The sequence below is a fragment of the Pimephales promelas genome, chromosome 8 (genome assembly GCF_988280905.1).
Source record: "Pimephales promelas chromosome 8, fPimPro1.hap1.1, whole genome shotgun sequence".
In the NCBI taxonomy this organism is placed as follows: Eukaryota; Metazoa; Chordata; class Actinopteri; order Cypriniformes; family Leuciscidae; genus Pimephales; species Pimephales promelas.
The window spans coordinates 18,760,394-18,774,209 of record NC_142776.1 but is presented as its reverse complement, the minus strand read 5'-3'; the positions used below and the strand labels follow the sequence as shown (position 1 = coordinate 18,774,209).

Here is a 13,816-nt window from a genome sequence, read left to right as displayed (position 1 = left end):
CTATATCACATAGAAATGAAGAGTTCAGATGCAAAAGCCTCTAAGTGCCATTTGAAATTTTCTTCTAAAATGATAATTTTTACCAGGCTTGTATATTTAAGTTCAGTAATTTCACTTAAATGGCAATGAAGATTACCTATTAATTGTCATTTAAGTGAAATTAATGAACTTAAAAATACAAGCTTGATAAAAAAAGTCATTTTAGAAGAAAATTTCAAATGGCATTTAGAGGCTTTTGCATCTGAACTCTTCAAATATCTTATAGCTTTTAACAACATATCTTGAAACTTAAAGCTTTAGCACACTCCACTGAGAATTCTAACATATTCCACATTACTTTCCGTTTCTCACACAGTCTGCCTTGGTCGACAAGAGGCCATCAAGTGCCATTTACATGTTACAAATGATTCACCCGTGTGTTTACAGTGTTTTTTTTGCTAGGAATTTACGCAGTGATTTACTTGAAATCCAAGCCTTTCGACAGCGGTCCCCATCATTCCCTGCATTTAACACTTTTAAAAATAGATTTTAAATTGTTTTTAAATTCTAGCTAAATATATCTGTTGTTATGGCTGAATTGTGACAGACAGACAGACAGACAAATAAATAAATAAATAGATAGATTGATAGATAGATAGAGAGAGAGATAGATAGATAGATAAATAGATAGATAGATAGATAGATAGATAGATAGATAGATAGATAGATAGATAGATAGATAGATAGATAGATAGATAGATAGATAGATAGATAGATAGATAGATAGATAGATAGATAGATAGAGAAAATAACCCAGGCTAACTTACAAACTTCCAGTTACTTCAGTGTGAAATGGGTAGGAACGCAGGTTTTAGCATTAGCGTGGCTCTGCAAGTGTTCTGTGAGCAGGGAATCCTGAGGGAAAGATTGACTGCACTGCCCACATACAAAGATCATGCCTTCCCCATGCTGCTTCTCGTGCCTCTTGAGTGCTGCAAGGTGGCCAAACGACATATCGCACCGCTGGCAGCAGTAAGACTGCACAGCTGCGTGAATACGCTGGTGTCGCACCAGTCGGGACGCCATGGCGAATGCAACCCCACATTCTGAGCACTTGTGTGGCCGCACTCCACTGTGAACTGTGAGATGTTCGGCGAGATTGGAGGACTTAGTGAAACCTTTGGAGCAAATAGAGCAGGTGTAGGGACGCACTCCGCTGTGGATTTTCCTGTGCTCTGTCATGCGACTGGCCAGGGCAAACGCCTTCCCGCACTCCGGACAAACAAATGGCCTCTCGCCCAAATGCGTACGCTCGTGGCGGAGAAGAGACAGGGGTTTGTTGAAGGTTTTGCCGCATTTCTTGCAGAGGAACGGCTTGTTGTTGGTGTGCATGTTGCGCTCGTGTTTCCGCAGGTCAGATGAGCGCACAAAGTCCTTGCCGCATTCCTCGCAGATGTAGGGCTTCTCTCCGGTGTGCGTTCGGATGTGTTTGCGGAAGTCAGAGGACCAAATGTAGTTTTTCTCACAAAACGGGCACTGGTAAGGTCTTTCGCCCGTGTGTAGCCGCTTGTGCTGCTGCAGAGTCCCCTGGTGCGAGTAGGCCTTCCCGCACAAGTCACAAACGTGCGGTTTAAGACCGCGGTGAGTATCGATGTGGCTCAACAGGTTGCTGGACTTTTTAAAAGCCCAGTTGCAGTAAGTGCACTTGTGTGGACGGTTTTCCGTGCTTCCCTCCATTCCTCGCTTCTTAAGGGTCGCAAACACTACCTGATTTTTTAAAACCTGCTTCTGTGAAGATTTCAGGTTGTCCGCTACATTTCCCTCCAACTCACATTCGTCCGCCGCAGCTTCGTGCTGATTTCTTGGAACCGTTGCCAGTTCACATGGAGTAGTGATATCCATCTCCTGTTTCACTTTTGCGTTGGTGATGCTGGTCGCTTCCAAGCTCTCATGATTCAGTTGGGAATTATGATCAGATGCAGACTCCACGTCAGCTTCATCCACTCTCCTTTCCTTTCCAGGGGATCTTTTCACATGAAGGTGGCATGAAGCTTCAGTTATTGAATTCTTAGTAATCATCTCTTGGATTCTTGTCTTATTGTTTTTTCTTTCATCACAACAAGTAGAAGTGCTGATATCCTCTTCAGTATGTAGATTAAGACTCATTTTCATGGTGTCAGCAATGTTACTCTCCTTAGGCAGATAATGCCTCTTGCTGATGAGAATCTTTCTAATACTTCGTTTTGATATATAGGCATTATCTTTTAAAGCTGCTGTATTCCACAGGTTATTCATATTTGCCATTGTAGTTTAGTGCATTGACCTTTATTTGCCAACAGAAAAAATATATATTTTTTGCAATGCCTGCCAAAAATAATTAATAAGTTTAGTATTTATACAGTATAATATCATTAAAAATACAGTTGATCTCAATTATATAAATATGGATGAAATGTAGAGACTAATACTTTAAGCATCAAATAACATTATAAAATAATTGAAATAATTACATAAACTGGATCTTGTTTGCCTTATTTTAGGCTACGAATTAACTCTGTATTTGAGAGGAATGATGATATCCAGTATAAATTATATTAACTGGGAGAGCATCCAGTAGATCATCTTGATCTTAGAGTTACGCAGTCCTGAGCCAGCACAGAACAAGACTTTATTCTCAGCTGTCATAGTGCATAGTGTGCACTCCAAAGAAACGTTCAACTATTCTACACATGCAATGAGTCTCTTACCTCGGCAGCAACAAGTCCACCAGTGCGGATTTCAAAGAGAGCAATTACTGCACTTCCTCTTTATGGTGGATTTTAGGCAGACGTTTAGGATACCATAGGAGGAGCCAGAGCACAGTTACACTTACTTCACATGGGGGAGTGCAACATATTCTGGCAGCGGTCAGCACTTTAGCAAAACCATTTGCTGTCGGGAAAGATCAGTTCAGTGACCCTTTCACCCATGACAGACGTGAGTTTTTTTCTTTGTGTTTTGTTTTATAGTCTGTTGCATAACCATTCCTAACCATTTTAAAAGTACAAGCCATTTATGTAACATGTAAAGGCCAAGTATGGTAACCTATACTCTATACTAATCCAAGATAGTGCACACACATAAGGAGCAGCGAGTAGTGAACACACACACACACACACACACACAAAGCAGTGGGCAGCCATTTTTTTGCTGTGGCTTATACTATATCTCTAATAGTAGTATATATGTTTGATGTTCACTGGTACATTTTCACCGCGGCATTATTTATTTATTTATTTTACATTTTCTAAGTATGTGAGGCTGTTTTAGTGTGTCCATCTTCTACATTCTTTAGTTAATTTAATTAAATGAGAGAATTAGGAACAGGAATAACCTGCTGATGCAAGACATAACTGACAACCTGATACCTGTCTAACAGCATATAGATCAAAAAATTAAGAGTCAGAGGAAATATGAGAGGAAGAGAACGTGCTGTAGAGCAGCTAGTTCCAGGCACCTGTTTGCTGCTGGTTCAATTGGTGCAAATAATGCACTGGCAGGGGAATCCTGACAGTGAGGCTTACTCTCTACAGCAGTGTTTCCCAACCCTCACTTGAGGTCATATTTACAAGGGTTATTAACTACAGTTTATGTAGGTGTTAAATAAACAATTATGAAACTTATAAAAGACTTATAAAAAAAGTCTGTTGGTGCCTCAGTGACTACTTCACTCAGAGAATATCAGCTGTCAATCATGACGTCATATCCCCGTTTCTATAGTATCAAATAACAAGCAAAAACCAAACTTATTTAAAGAGCCAACCTTTGAACTAACATCAGCGTGATACAATCTGCCTAAAAATGTCACAAACCATCTTTGGAAAAAAAATATTTGAAATGTAATTTTGATTGGTTAGTTTGTCTCATTATGTTCATTATGTTAGATGGAGAAGGAGGGATTCATGAGCAATAATACATCCAGCCACCTGGTGGCGATCGAGATGCTTTGGCTTCCCTTTTCAGGACTCCTGTGGCAAGCTTGATTTACTGTAAATCAGGTATGTTTAATATACGCTTACCGGTTTGAGGATAAACCACAATACAATTTGTGATGGTTACTATAACAGTTTATTTTTCTAATCATAATTAAAACCTTATTTGATTATATATTTGAAAAATTCTCGGTAAATACTGTCCAGCATTAAAGCCACACTTTGCAACTTTTTAACCTTTATAATATATTACCAAAATCAATTGAGATGGTACATCAACTTACAATAGGTTGAATGACACGTCTGCAGTAGCCTGAAGGTGTCTGTATGCTTTTACTAGCACTTTGTAGAGCACAAAAAGAACTACAAAATTCGGCCGCTTTACGGCATACGGCACACTTCCCCCACCACCCACAACTTCCTCAGATTCTGACTTTAGTGGTCAACTCGCGTTTGATTGCCGTCTGTATGTTTCGTCATGGTTTTATCAGAGGAAACTAAAAAAAGAAAAGGGGAGAGTGACAAATTAAAAGCCAGGATGAGGATTAACATTGGTCCAGCTTTCGTTCCGCTCGCAGGCTTGAGCTAACGGAGGAGAAACAGTGCTCGACCGATGCGGACGCTTGCCTGGACACAAATGACGTTTCCAAGGTAACCCAGATAAATTCATGTAAGCAGTGTAGTATTTTCTGGTATTGCGGGCACAGCCGATGGTGTTATGAGTGTAATAAAATGCCTACAGCCCAGTGTTCATTTCTACACACAAACACAGCCCGCCTCAGTGCAGTTAAATGTAGTGAACGTGCCCATGACTCAGTAGTACCCACAAACACTAACGTTACACACCACACGTCCTACGGTTTCTATAAAAATAAACCAACACACATACAGTCAGCTCTGGCCGACGGTGTTTTCAGTGCAGTGAATGTGCCCGCTGCCCCGCGCACACATTCACTCACAAACATGATAAGCCCCACGGGACTCGCCCCGCTCATTCTCTCTCAGCAGACTGTAATAAGGTAATCGAGCGCGGCATGGCTGCCCAGCCAGCCTCAAACACTGCTAGCACACACAATCTAAAGACATGGGAGGCTGACCGGTTGACTGTTTGTTGAATTTAATTTGCGACAGTGCTGCGGAGCTTGTGGCCTCTAGGGACGCTAGACGTGAAAGTTACAGGTCGAGCGCCCCCTAGTGGCCAAAAGTTCCACAGTGTGGCTTTAAAGGTGCAATGGGTAATATTTCTGAGGATCTATTGACAGAAATGCAATATAAGATACATAACTGATACATAACTATGTGTTCAGTGGTGTATAAAGACCTTACTCAATGAACCGTTATGTTTTCATTACCTTATAATAAGACATTTATATCTACATAATCATAGACACCCCCTTCTATGAAGGTTGACATATCAATGACATCATGTTTCTACTGTAGCCAACAGCAAACAAACAGTGCTAGAGCGCGTTTTGTTCGTACCTTGAAAGAGAAGCCGCAGAAAGCTAGAAGCTAGCCATAGACATCATGAGTAGTGACTTTTCCCTTGTGGTGTAAAATATGTAGTTGGATTGTTATATGTAACTTATTTCTTCTCCCTTACTGTGTTATGGCTTTGACAATCAGCTGATACTATTGACAGAAAAAAACAGTAACGTTACAGGGGTCACCAACCCGTCGATCGCGGTCGTCAAGTCAATATTGGAAGCATTTTAAGTTGATCGCAAAGAGTTTTCAAAACGAGAGAAAAAAAACATCTCGGTTACGTATGTAACCCTTGTTCCCCGAGTAGGATTCTGTTCCGTCGGATGACAACGAATGGGGTTTTCGCATAGAAATCCTATCAGCTTCAATCAACATAAAACGATCCAATGGAAATGCCATTGGATCTGGGATTTTCCATAGCGTAACTCCGCCTCACCTCATGGGTATTTAAGGAGGACGCTGGCAGGCAATCAGACACGTTTCTTCGCTGAGGAGCCAAGACTGATGTCAGGAAGACTGAGGCAGGAAGACGGAACGTCTCTATTCCCATACTCAGGGAACGAGAGTTACATACGTAACCGAGACGTTCCCTTTCGTTGTCACTCCAAGTTCCGTCGTATGATGATGAATGGGGATACCAGTCTAATCTCGCCACTTCCCAGCTGTCTTCCAGTGCCCTGCGTAAATCTGAGATCCCTGTCGTACTTAGCTGGCACGGACGAAGGACTCGTTTTTTTAGCACTGGAATACCAAGGTACACTGGGGAGCATATCTCATAGTTTAGAGGGAGATATGTAATTATTGCCAACCCGGAGGGGGGGACTTGGAAAATACACATATGACCCGAAGGGTGCATATAAAGAAGGTGGAGCCGGAGGTGGAATATTTCAACCCCAGGGGTGGCAAGGTGGCTTGCTGAGGGAAAAACACATGCTCAGAGAGGCTTACTGTGGAAATGCACATGTGGGGGTCGCTCAGGGGAGGCCTCTTGATGGAGCCCAATGCAATCAGAAGCGCTGTCTTCATTGACAGGAACGTAAGCTCAACTGATTGCAAAGGCTGTCTCCTCATGAGAGAGACAGCCTTCGCTCCAATCCTTCTTGAAGGAAGGAAAGCACAACACTGATCGAACATCTCCGGGGGTCTTCTTGGTGAGAAGAGCACCAGTTGAGGAAGAGGTTCCACTTCAACTCATAGACATGTCTTGTGGACGACGCCTTAGTGTAAGTGATGGTAACCACCACAGTTGGTGGTAGGGTACTCAAACCTGCCTCGTCCCATCCAGGAGTGACAGGTGGAGGTTCCAAAGATCGGGACGAGGGTGCCATAGGTTGCCCCTTCCCTGAGAAAGGAGGTCCTTCCTCAGAGGAATGGGCCAAGGAGGTGCTGTCGCGAGGAGTGTGAGTTCGGAGAACCAGGTCCGGGTGGGCCAATACGGCACGACCAGAATGACCTGCACCTCGTCCTCCCTGACCTTGCACAGGTGCTGTGCGCCAGAGCATCCGTGCCGAGCGTGCCCTCGGTCAGGGAATAATACTGAGCACAATGGGTCAAGTCGTGAGAGGCAAACAGAGCTCTCTGTGCATCCCCGAACTGGTCCCAAATCAACTGGACCAACTGGGGATGGAGTCGGCATTCTCCAGGGAGGGGCTGAAGCGGTTCAGTGCTCCGGGAATATAAATGGCACAAGGGGACCTCAGATACTTCTGACTCCATATTAGGAGGTGGCGGGCGAATTGCGACATACGGTGTGAGCGCAGACCACCTTGATTGTTGATGTACGCTACAGTTGCGGTATTGTCTGTTCAGACTAGTACATGTTAGTTCTTGAGCACGGCTTGGAAGTGGCGCAGAGCAAGCTGTACAGCCAGCAACTCGAGACTGACTCGGTCCTGTCTAGGAGCCCGCGACAGCACGTCCATTGCACATGGCACCCCAGCCAGTGGCAGAGGCATCTGTCATTATGACAATATGCCGGGAAGCTCATTCCAGGGGCACTTCGGCTCGTAGAAAATTGAGGACCCCCACAGGGTGAAGGTCTGACAGCAGGTCAGAGTAACTGGTACTCGGAGAGTGCTGTGTTGCCATGCCCTCCTTGGGACTCGGTCAAGAAACCAAAGCTGAAGCGGTCTCATATGAAGCAATCCGAGCGGTGTTGCTGTGGCTGCAGATGCCATATGCCCCAGGAGCCTCTGAAAAAGTTTAAGTGGAACCGCCCTCTTGCCCTCGAACTGTTTCAGGCAAGTCAGCAGTGACTGCGCACACTCGCTCATAAGCTGTGCGGACATGGCGACCGAGTCGATATCCATACCGAGAAAAGAGATCCTCTGCATTAGGCAAAGTGTGCTATTTTCCCAGTTGACCCAAAGGCCCAGACGAGCTAGGTGCCGGAGCACTAGGTCCCTTTGTTCACAAACCTGATCTCTAGAGTGAGCTAGGATCAGCCAGTCGTTGAGATAATTCAGGATGCGAACCCTGTTTTCCGGGAGGGGAACAAGGGGTGCCTCGGCGACCTTTGTGAAGACGCGAAGAGACAGGGCTAGCCCGAATGGGAGAACCGCATACTGGTATGCCTGCCCCTCGAAAGCAAACCATAGGAACGGTCTGTGTTGAGGGAGAATGGAGACATGGAAGTAGGCGTCCTTCAGGTTAAACGCTGCAAACCTATCCTGGGGCCGTACACATTCGAAAATGTGTTTGGCATCTTAAACGGCAGCCTGTGAAGGAAGCGGTTCAGCACGCGCAGGTCCAGGATAGGCCGTAACCCACCGGTTTTCTTGGGGCCAATGAAGTATGTGCTGTAGAAGCCAGACCTCAATCCAGTCTCGATCACACCCTATCTCCGCTACCACGACCAAAGTAGAGCAGACTCGTCTGAGCGACCCAGCGGGACAGGTTGGGAAGCTCTAGCCAGGCTCCCAAAAACTGTACCAGCGGGGTCATACGAACCACAGACTTCACACCGGAGGTGCAGCGAAACAGAATGCCAATCATCCATTTAAGCTGATAGGCTTCTATGCGAAAACCCCATTCGTCGTCATCCGACGGAACCCTGAGTCACAACGAAAGCTAACCAATATTTTTATTCATTATTATTTATTCATTTGTGTGTAGTAAATGGTGCGCGCAGAGGCTGTTACAATCACGTCATTTTTGTCGCACTCATGCAGACGCGTCGAGTATAAACAATGCTTTACACTTACAATACAATAATAATAATATTAATCTTTATATTATATAGCGCCTTTAAAAAGTATCTCAATGGGCTTCACAAGAATAGAAACATTGTAAAACATACAATTAAACAAACAATGCATTACTGTCAGAAAACGTAATTAAAACAAAAAAATAATGAAAAACATTATGAAATATATGATTAATAATAATAATAATAATAAAATAATTTTAAACAATTATGTAAAAGCTACCCTAAACAAATAAGTTTTAAGTGATGAACTCAATACTTGGATTTGGCTAATACTATCACTTGGATTTGGCTTGCCTAATCTTAATATGGGAATTCCAAAGTTTTGGAGCATTCGACGAAAAGGCCCTATCACCCATGGATTTTAATCGGGTATGCGGAACAATAAAAAGGCCAGCTTCCAAAGAACGGAGATTACGTGCTGGTGTGTAGGGTGTTAAAAGTTTAGTTAGATAATGAGGTGTCAGTCCATGCACGGCCTTGTACTGTAAGTAAGCATTAACATTTTAAAATCAACACGGAATCTGACAGGGAGCCAGTGTAAAGATTCCAGTACCGGAGTAATATGATCGCTTGTCCTGTTTCCATACAGAATACCAACTATAGTTTGTTAAGGGTAGCTTTTGAAACTCCTGACAAAAAAGCATTACAGTAATCGGTACGAGAAAATACACAAATATTAATTAGCTTTTCAGCCACTGGGAGTGACAACATCGGACGCAATCTGGCTATATTTTTTAGATGAAAAATGATGTCCTGACAGTGCTGTGAACATGAGGAACAAATTGATGTCAAATTATCAAATATCACCCCCAGATTTTTTTAAATTTTATTTAGTCTTAAATTTAGAACCTTCTACACTAAAACCAACCTTCCGTGGCTGGTGAGTTGAACCAATGAGCATTACTTCCTTCTTGTCAATGTTTAGTCATAAAACATTTATATACATCCATTCTTTTAGGTCAGAAATACAAAAGGAAAGATGAGACACAGACACTTTACATCAGGTTTTGAATGTATGTAAACCTAGGTGTCATCTTTATAAAAGTGAAAACTGAGTCCAAGTGATCTTAAAAGTTGATCAAGAGGATAAACGTATACATGTTAAAAAAGATATGGCCCAGGACAGAACCTTGAGGGACACCAGAATGCACAACACCAATAGCAGACCTGAAAGATAGGACTTAAATCTGAAACACCAAAAACAGATTCTAACCGAGCAAGTAAAATATTATGATCAACAGTGTTGAAAGTGGCACTAAGATCAAGAAGAATAAAAATAGAGTGACTCCCGGAATCAGAAGCAATTAACAAGCTCTAAAATTTGGGCAAGAAAGGGAAGATTGGAGATTTGATGGAAATTATTTAGATTGTTAATGTTTGTGTCTTTTTTTCTTTCTTCTTTTTTTTTTGGCACAGGAGTCAAAGCAGCAGTTTTAAATGTTGCTGGCACCACACCAGTGCAGAGAGTATTATTTATAATGGTCCGTACAATTGGACATAAAATAGCAAAACATGATTGGAACAAACAGACAAGTTGGTACAGGATCAACTATGGAACTGGCAGATTTCATTTTATAAACCTCATTAAAAAAGAGCATTTTCCAAAAAAAAAAAAAAATTTGATAGAGGGGTAACAGAAAATTCAGGAGTGATTGTGTGAGAAAAAGATGAAGGAAGAGTAGAAATTATAGATTTATGGAGGTTATCAATCTTTGAGCTATTCAAGAAACCTACTGTATTACAGAGGTGAGTCGAAGCTGGAGCAGTTGAATAACTGTTACATCTAAGAAGTTTGTAAATATAAACTATTGTCTTGGGTGGTTCTGATTGTTATCAATTATCTGTGCAAAATAAGCAGACCTGGCCGATGCAATTTGGGTCTAAAATATTCAAGTAAGTGATCTTTGCAAGCCTGGTGAAAGAGAGTCAAGACAGACATGCGCCACCTACGCTCCATTGTATGACAGGATGTCTTCATTGCACGGAGGTTTTCATTGTACCAAGGAGAGGGTCGACCAAAGGAAACCAGATGTGATTTCAAAGGCGTAAATAGGTCCAGGCCAGAAGAGAGAACAGAATTTAACATGAGAATTTTGTCCTCCAGAGCATCAGATTAAGAAAATGCGCTCAAGGAAAAACCAATAAAATCGGAGAAATCAGAGGGTTCAGTCAATCTCCATTGTCGATAGTTAATAATGCGAGAAGAGGTAGTGTTTATATCAGGCAGTTCTATATTAAAAAAGATCATAGACAGTAAAAGAAATGGACACAGCGACCCCGTTGATTTCAACGGAGAGAGTTGAAGCTCAACATGGGCAAGTTCTGCGAAGGCTCAAACCGAGCTTGACGACATACTGTAGATGTCACGTGAGCAAACTGACTGACAGTTGTAAATCTTTTAGTAGCTGTGCCAAGACAAATTTGGTAACACTTTATTTGAAGGGGTGTGCATAAGACTGACATGACACTGTCATAAACATCACATAACACCTGTCATGAACATGAAGGAGTCTTTATAAATGTTTATGACTGTTGTCATTAAGTGTCATTCGGTAAATTATGACACTTTAAATGCAAATTTGACATTGTTTAAAATGTCTTTGTTATGACAACTTGACATTAACAAAGACAAAAATGTATTTGTTATGACAACTTGACATAACCAAGAAATCATAACATGTTAAACTGTAATGTGTTAACATTACATTACCCTATACTGTATGTTATGGTTGGTTTTAACTTTGGTTGTCATGACACCATTATAACTATGACATGAATATTTCCCTTTACCTCAAGTAAAGTGGAACACGTTGGACTAGTTATAAAGATGTCAGGTTGATAGGTTATGGTTTCTTGGTTAATGTCAAGTTGTCATAATCAAGACATTTTTGTCTTTGTTAATGTAAAAATGACATTTTAAACAATGTCAACTTTGCATTAAAAGTGTCATAATTTACCGAATGACACTTAATGACAACAGTCATAAACATTCATAAAGACTCCTTCATGTTCATGACAGGTGTTATGTCATGTTTATGACAGTGTCATGACAGCCTTATGCACACCCCTTCAAATTAAGTGTTACCACAAAGGTTAATCGTGCTCAGAGACGGCGAAGCGCGACCTGGAGCAACTTTTGGTTAGTATTCTGATTAATCATTTGGTCATTTTGCTTCTATTTATGCCATGGGGTGACTTTAGACAGTAAAAGATTGCCTGCGAGGCTGTGCGAGCTTCTCCTCCTGTCTATACGGTATTCTCTACTGTGCGACGGACAGTCGAGTGGTTATGACACAATTTTTAGCCTATTTTTACAAGAACGGCTTCTACGGGGCCATAACGTAACATACAAAGTAATGGAGCCTTTTATACATTGTCGTGTTTCTTTAGAAATAAATAATGGGCAAATGGAGTCTTTGGATACCTCAGATGTAAAGTTTTTCGCTGTCAAAGTGATGCCAAAATGAATGGGAGTTAATGGGATGCCCCCTTGAGTCAAAGGTGTACAACTGTGGCACAAATGATCCGTTTAAATCAAGAGTATGGCCTTTATTATGTGTAGAACAGTCCACGAGCTGGTTCAAATCGAAGCACTCCAATAAAGATAAAAATATTTATTCACATTTCATGAGTCGAATCTCACTGAATTATCTGCATAGGGCAAAGTCAGTGGTATTGAACTGTACTGTCAAATCTGAAATGCAGATACTTGCCACTCGTTGTTGGTTCAGATTCAGAAGGGAAGTCAGGTTGTTTGCCAGGTATTCTCGCTCTGTCTGTACAGCATGTGAAATGCGCTGATGACATATGATGACGTTTATAAAAGTCCTAATTGAACTTAGGCCAATTGCTGGGTTAGTCTAAAGCCCTGTCTGTCTGTCTGTCTGTCTGTGAAACCAGGCCTACATCTCACAATTTTGAGAAAAGAAGTCAGAATTGTGGGATACAAACTTTATAAAGACAGAATTGTAACATATAAACTTACAAGGACTATTTTCTCTCAGAATTGCGAGTTTAGGGTCGGTAAGATTTGTTGCTCTTGAAAGTTTTTTTATGCTCACTAAGGCTGCATTTATGCGATCAAATAAACAGGGAAAAATATTGTGAAATATCATTACAAATTAACAATTTTCTGTTATAATATATTTTAAAATTCAATTTAATTTGGTGTTTAAGAAACATTTGAAGAGTTCAGATGCAAAAGCCTCTAAATGCCATTTGAAATTTTCATCTTTAATGATGATTTTTATCAAACTTGTATATTTAAGTTCAGTAATTTCACTTAAATAACAATTAATAGGTAATCCTCATTGCCATTTAAGTGAAATTACTGAACTTAAATATACAAGTTTGATAAAAATCATCATTAAAGAAGAAAATTTCAAATGGCATTTAGAGGCTTTTGCATCTGAACTCTTCATTTCTTGTTATCAATGTTAAAAAAGTGCGCTTATTCCACTAATGGTTTTTGTGTAAACCATGATACCCTTATTTAAAGGAGTCATGAAGTGGCTTTTTCAATTTTATTATATTGTTGTCTGAGGTCAACTTATGACGTTTTGCTTGGTTTTTGCATTCAAAAACATCAAAATGAATAAGTAACACTGCATGAAAATAGGTGTATCCGGACCAGTATACTCCTGTATACACTGCTGAAATTCGGAAGAATCCAGGAGTATAGTGGCCGGATATGTCAAATTCCATGGGTTTGTATATATCCGCATACATCCGGAATGATACCAAATCGGATGTATGTTGTGGACGTATACTTCCGTGCTAGAGCCATTTGTTGCCATGGCAAGTAATCCCATTAAAGTTTTTAGCAGGAAAAAATCACACCTTTTTGCAGGAAACATTCACACCTTTTTGCCTTCCAACCAAACTGGATTGGTTGTTCTTTTAAAGCCACTCCCAACACCCAGACCACTATTGGAGGGCAGGACACATTGAAAACCCAGTAAACGGACTTTATTGGTTACTTTTAAACATAGCCCACCCTAGGCCTTGTAGCATACTGATTTGATTGGTTATATACCAGCTATGCAGATATTGCTCAAATATATACCAAACCTCCCTCCCCCAATTTTAATATATTCATTAAAATAAATTTGATATATACATATATATATATATATATATTTATATTTATATTTAAACACACAAAGAACAATGG

The 13,816-nt window shown here is 41.0% G+C and overlaps 1 protein-coding gene across 1 annotated transcript; it reads right to left on the bottom strand.

Annotated features, from left to right (window-relative positions):
• Window positions 1-226: 226 nt before the first annotated feature.
• znf648 (zinc finger protein 648) lies at window positions 227-6,314 on the bottom strand. Its single transcript, XM_089134119.1, has one exon. The coding sequence runs from the start codon at window positions 2,281-2,283 to the stop codon at window positions 817-819; it is 1,467 nt and encodes a 488-aa protein (XP_088990245.1). The 5' UTR covers window positions 2,284-6,314; the 3' UTR covers window positions 227-816.
• Window positions 6,315-13,816: the final 7,502 nt, after the last annotated feature.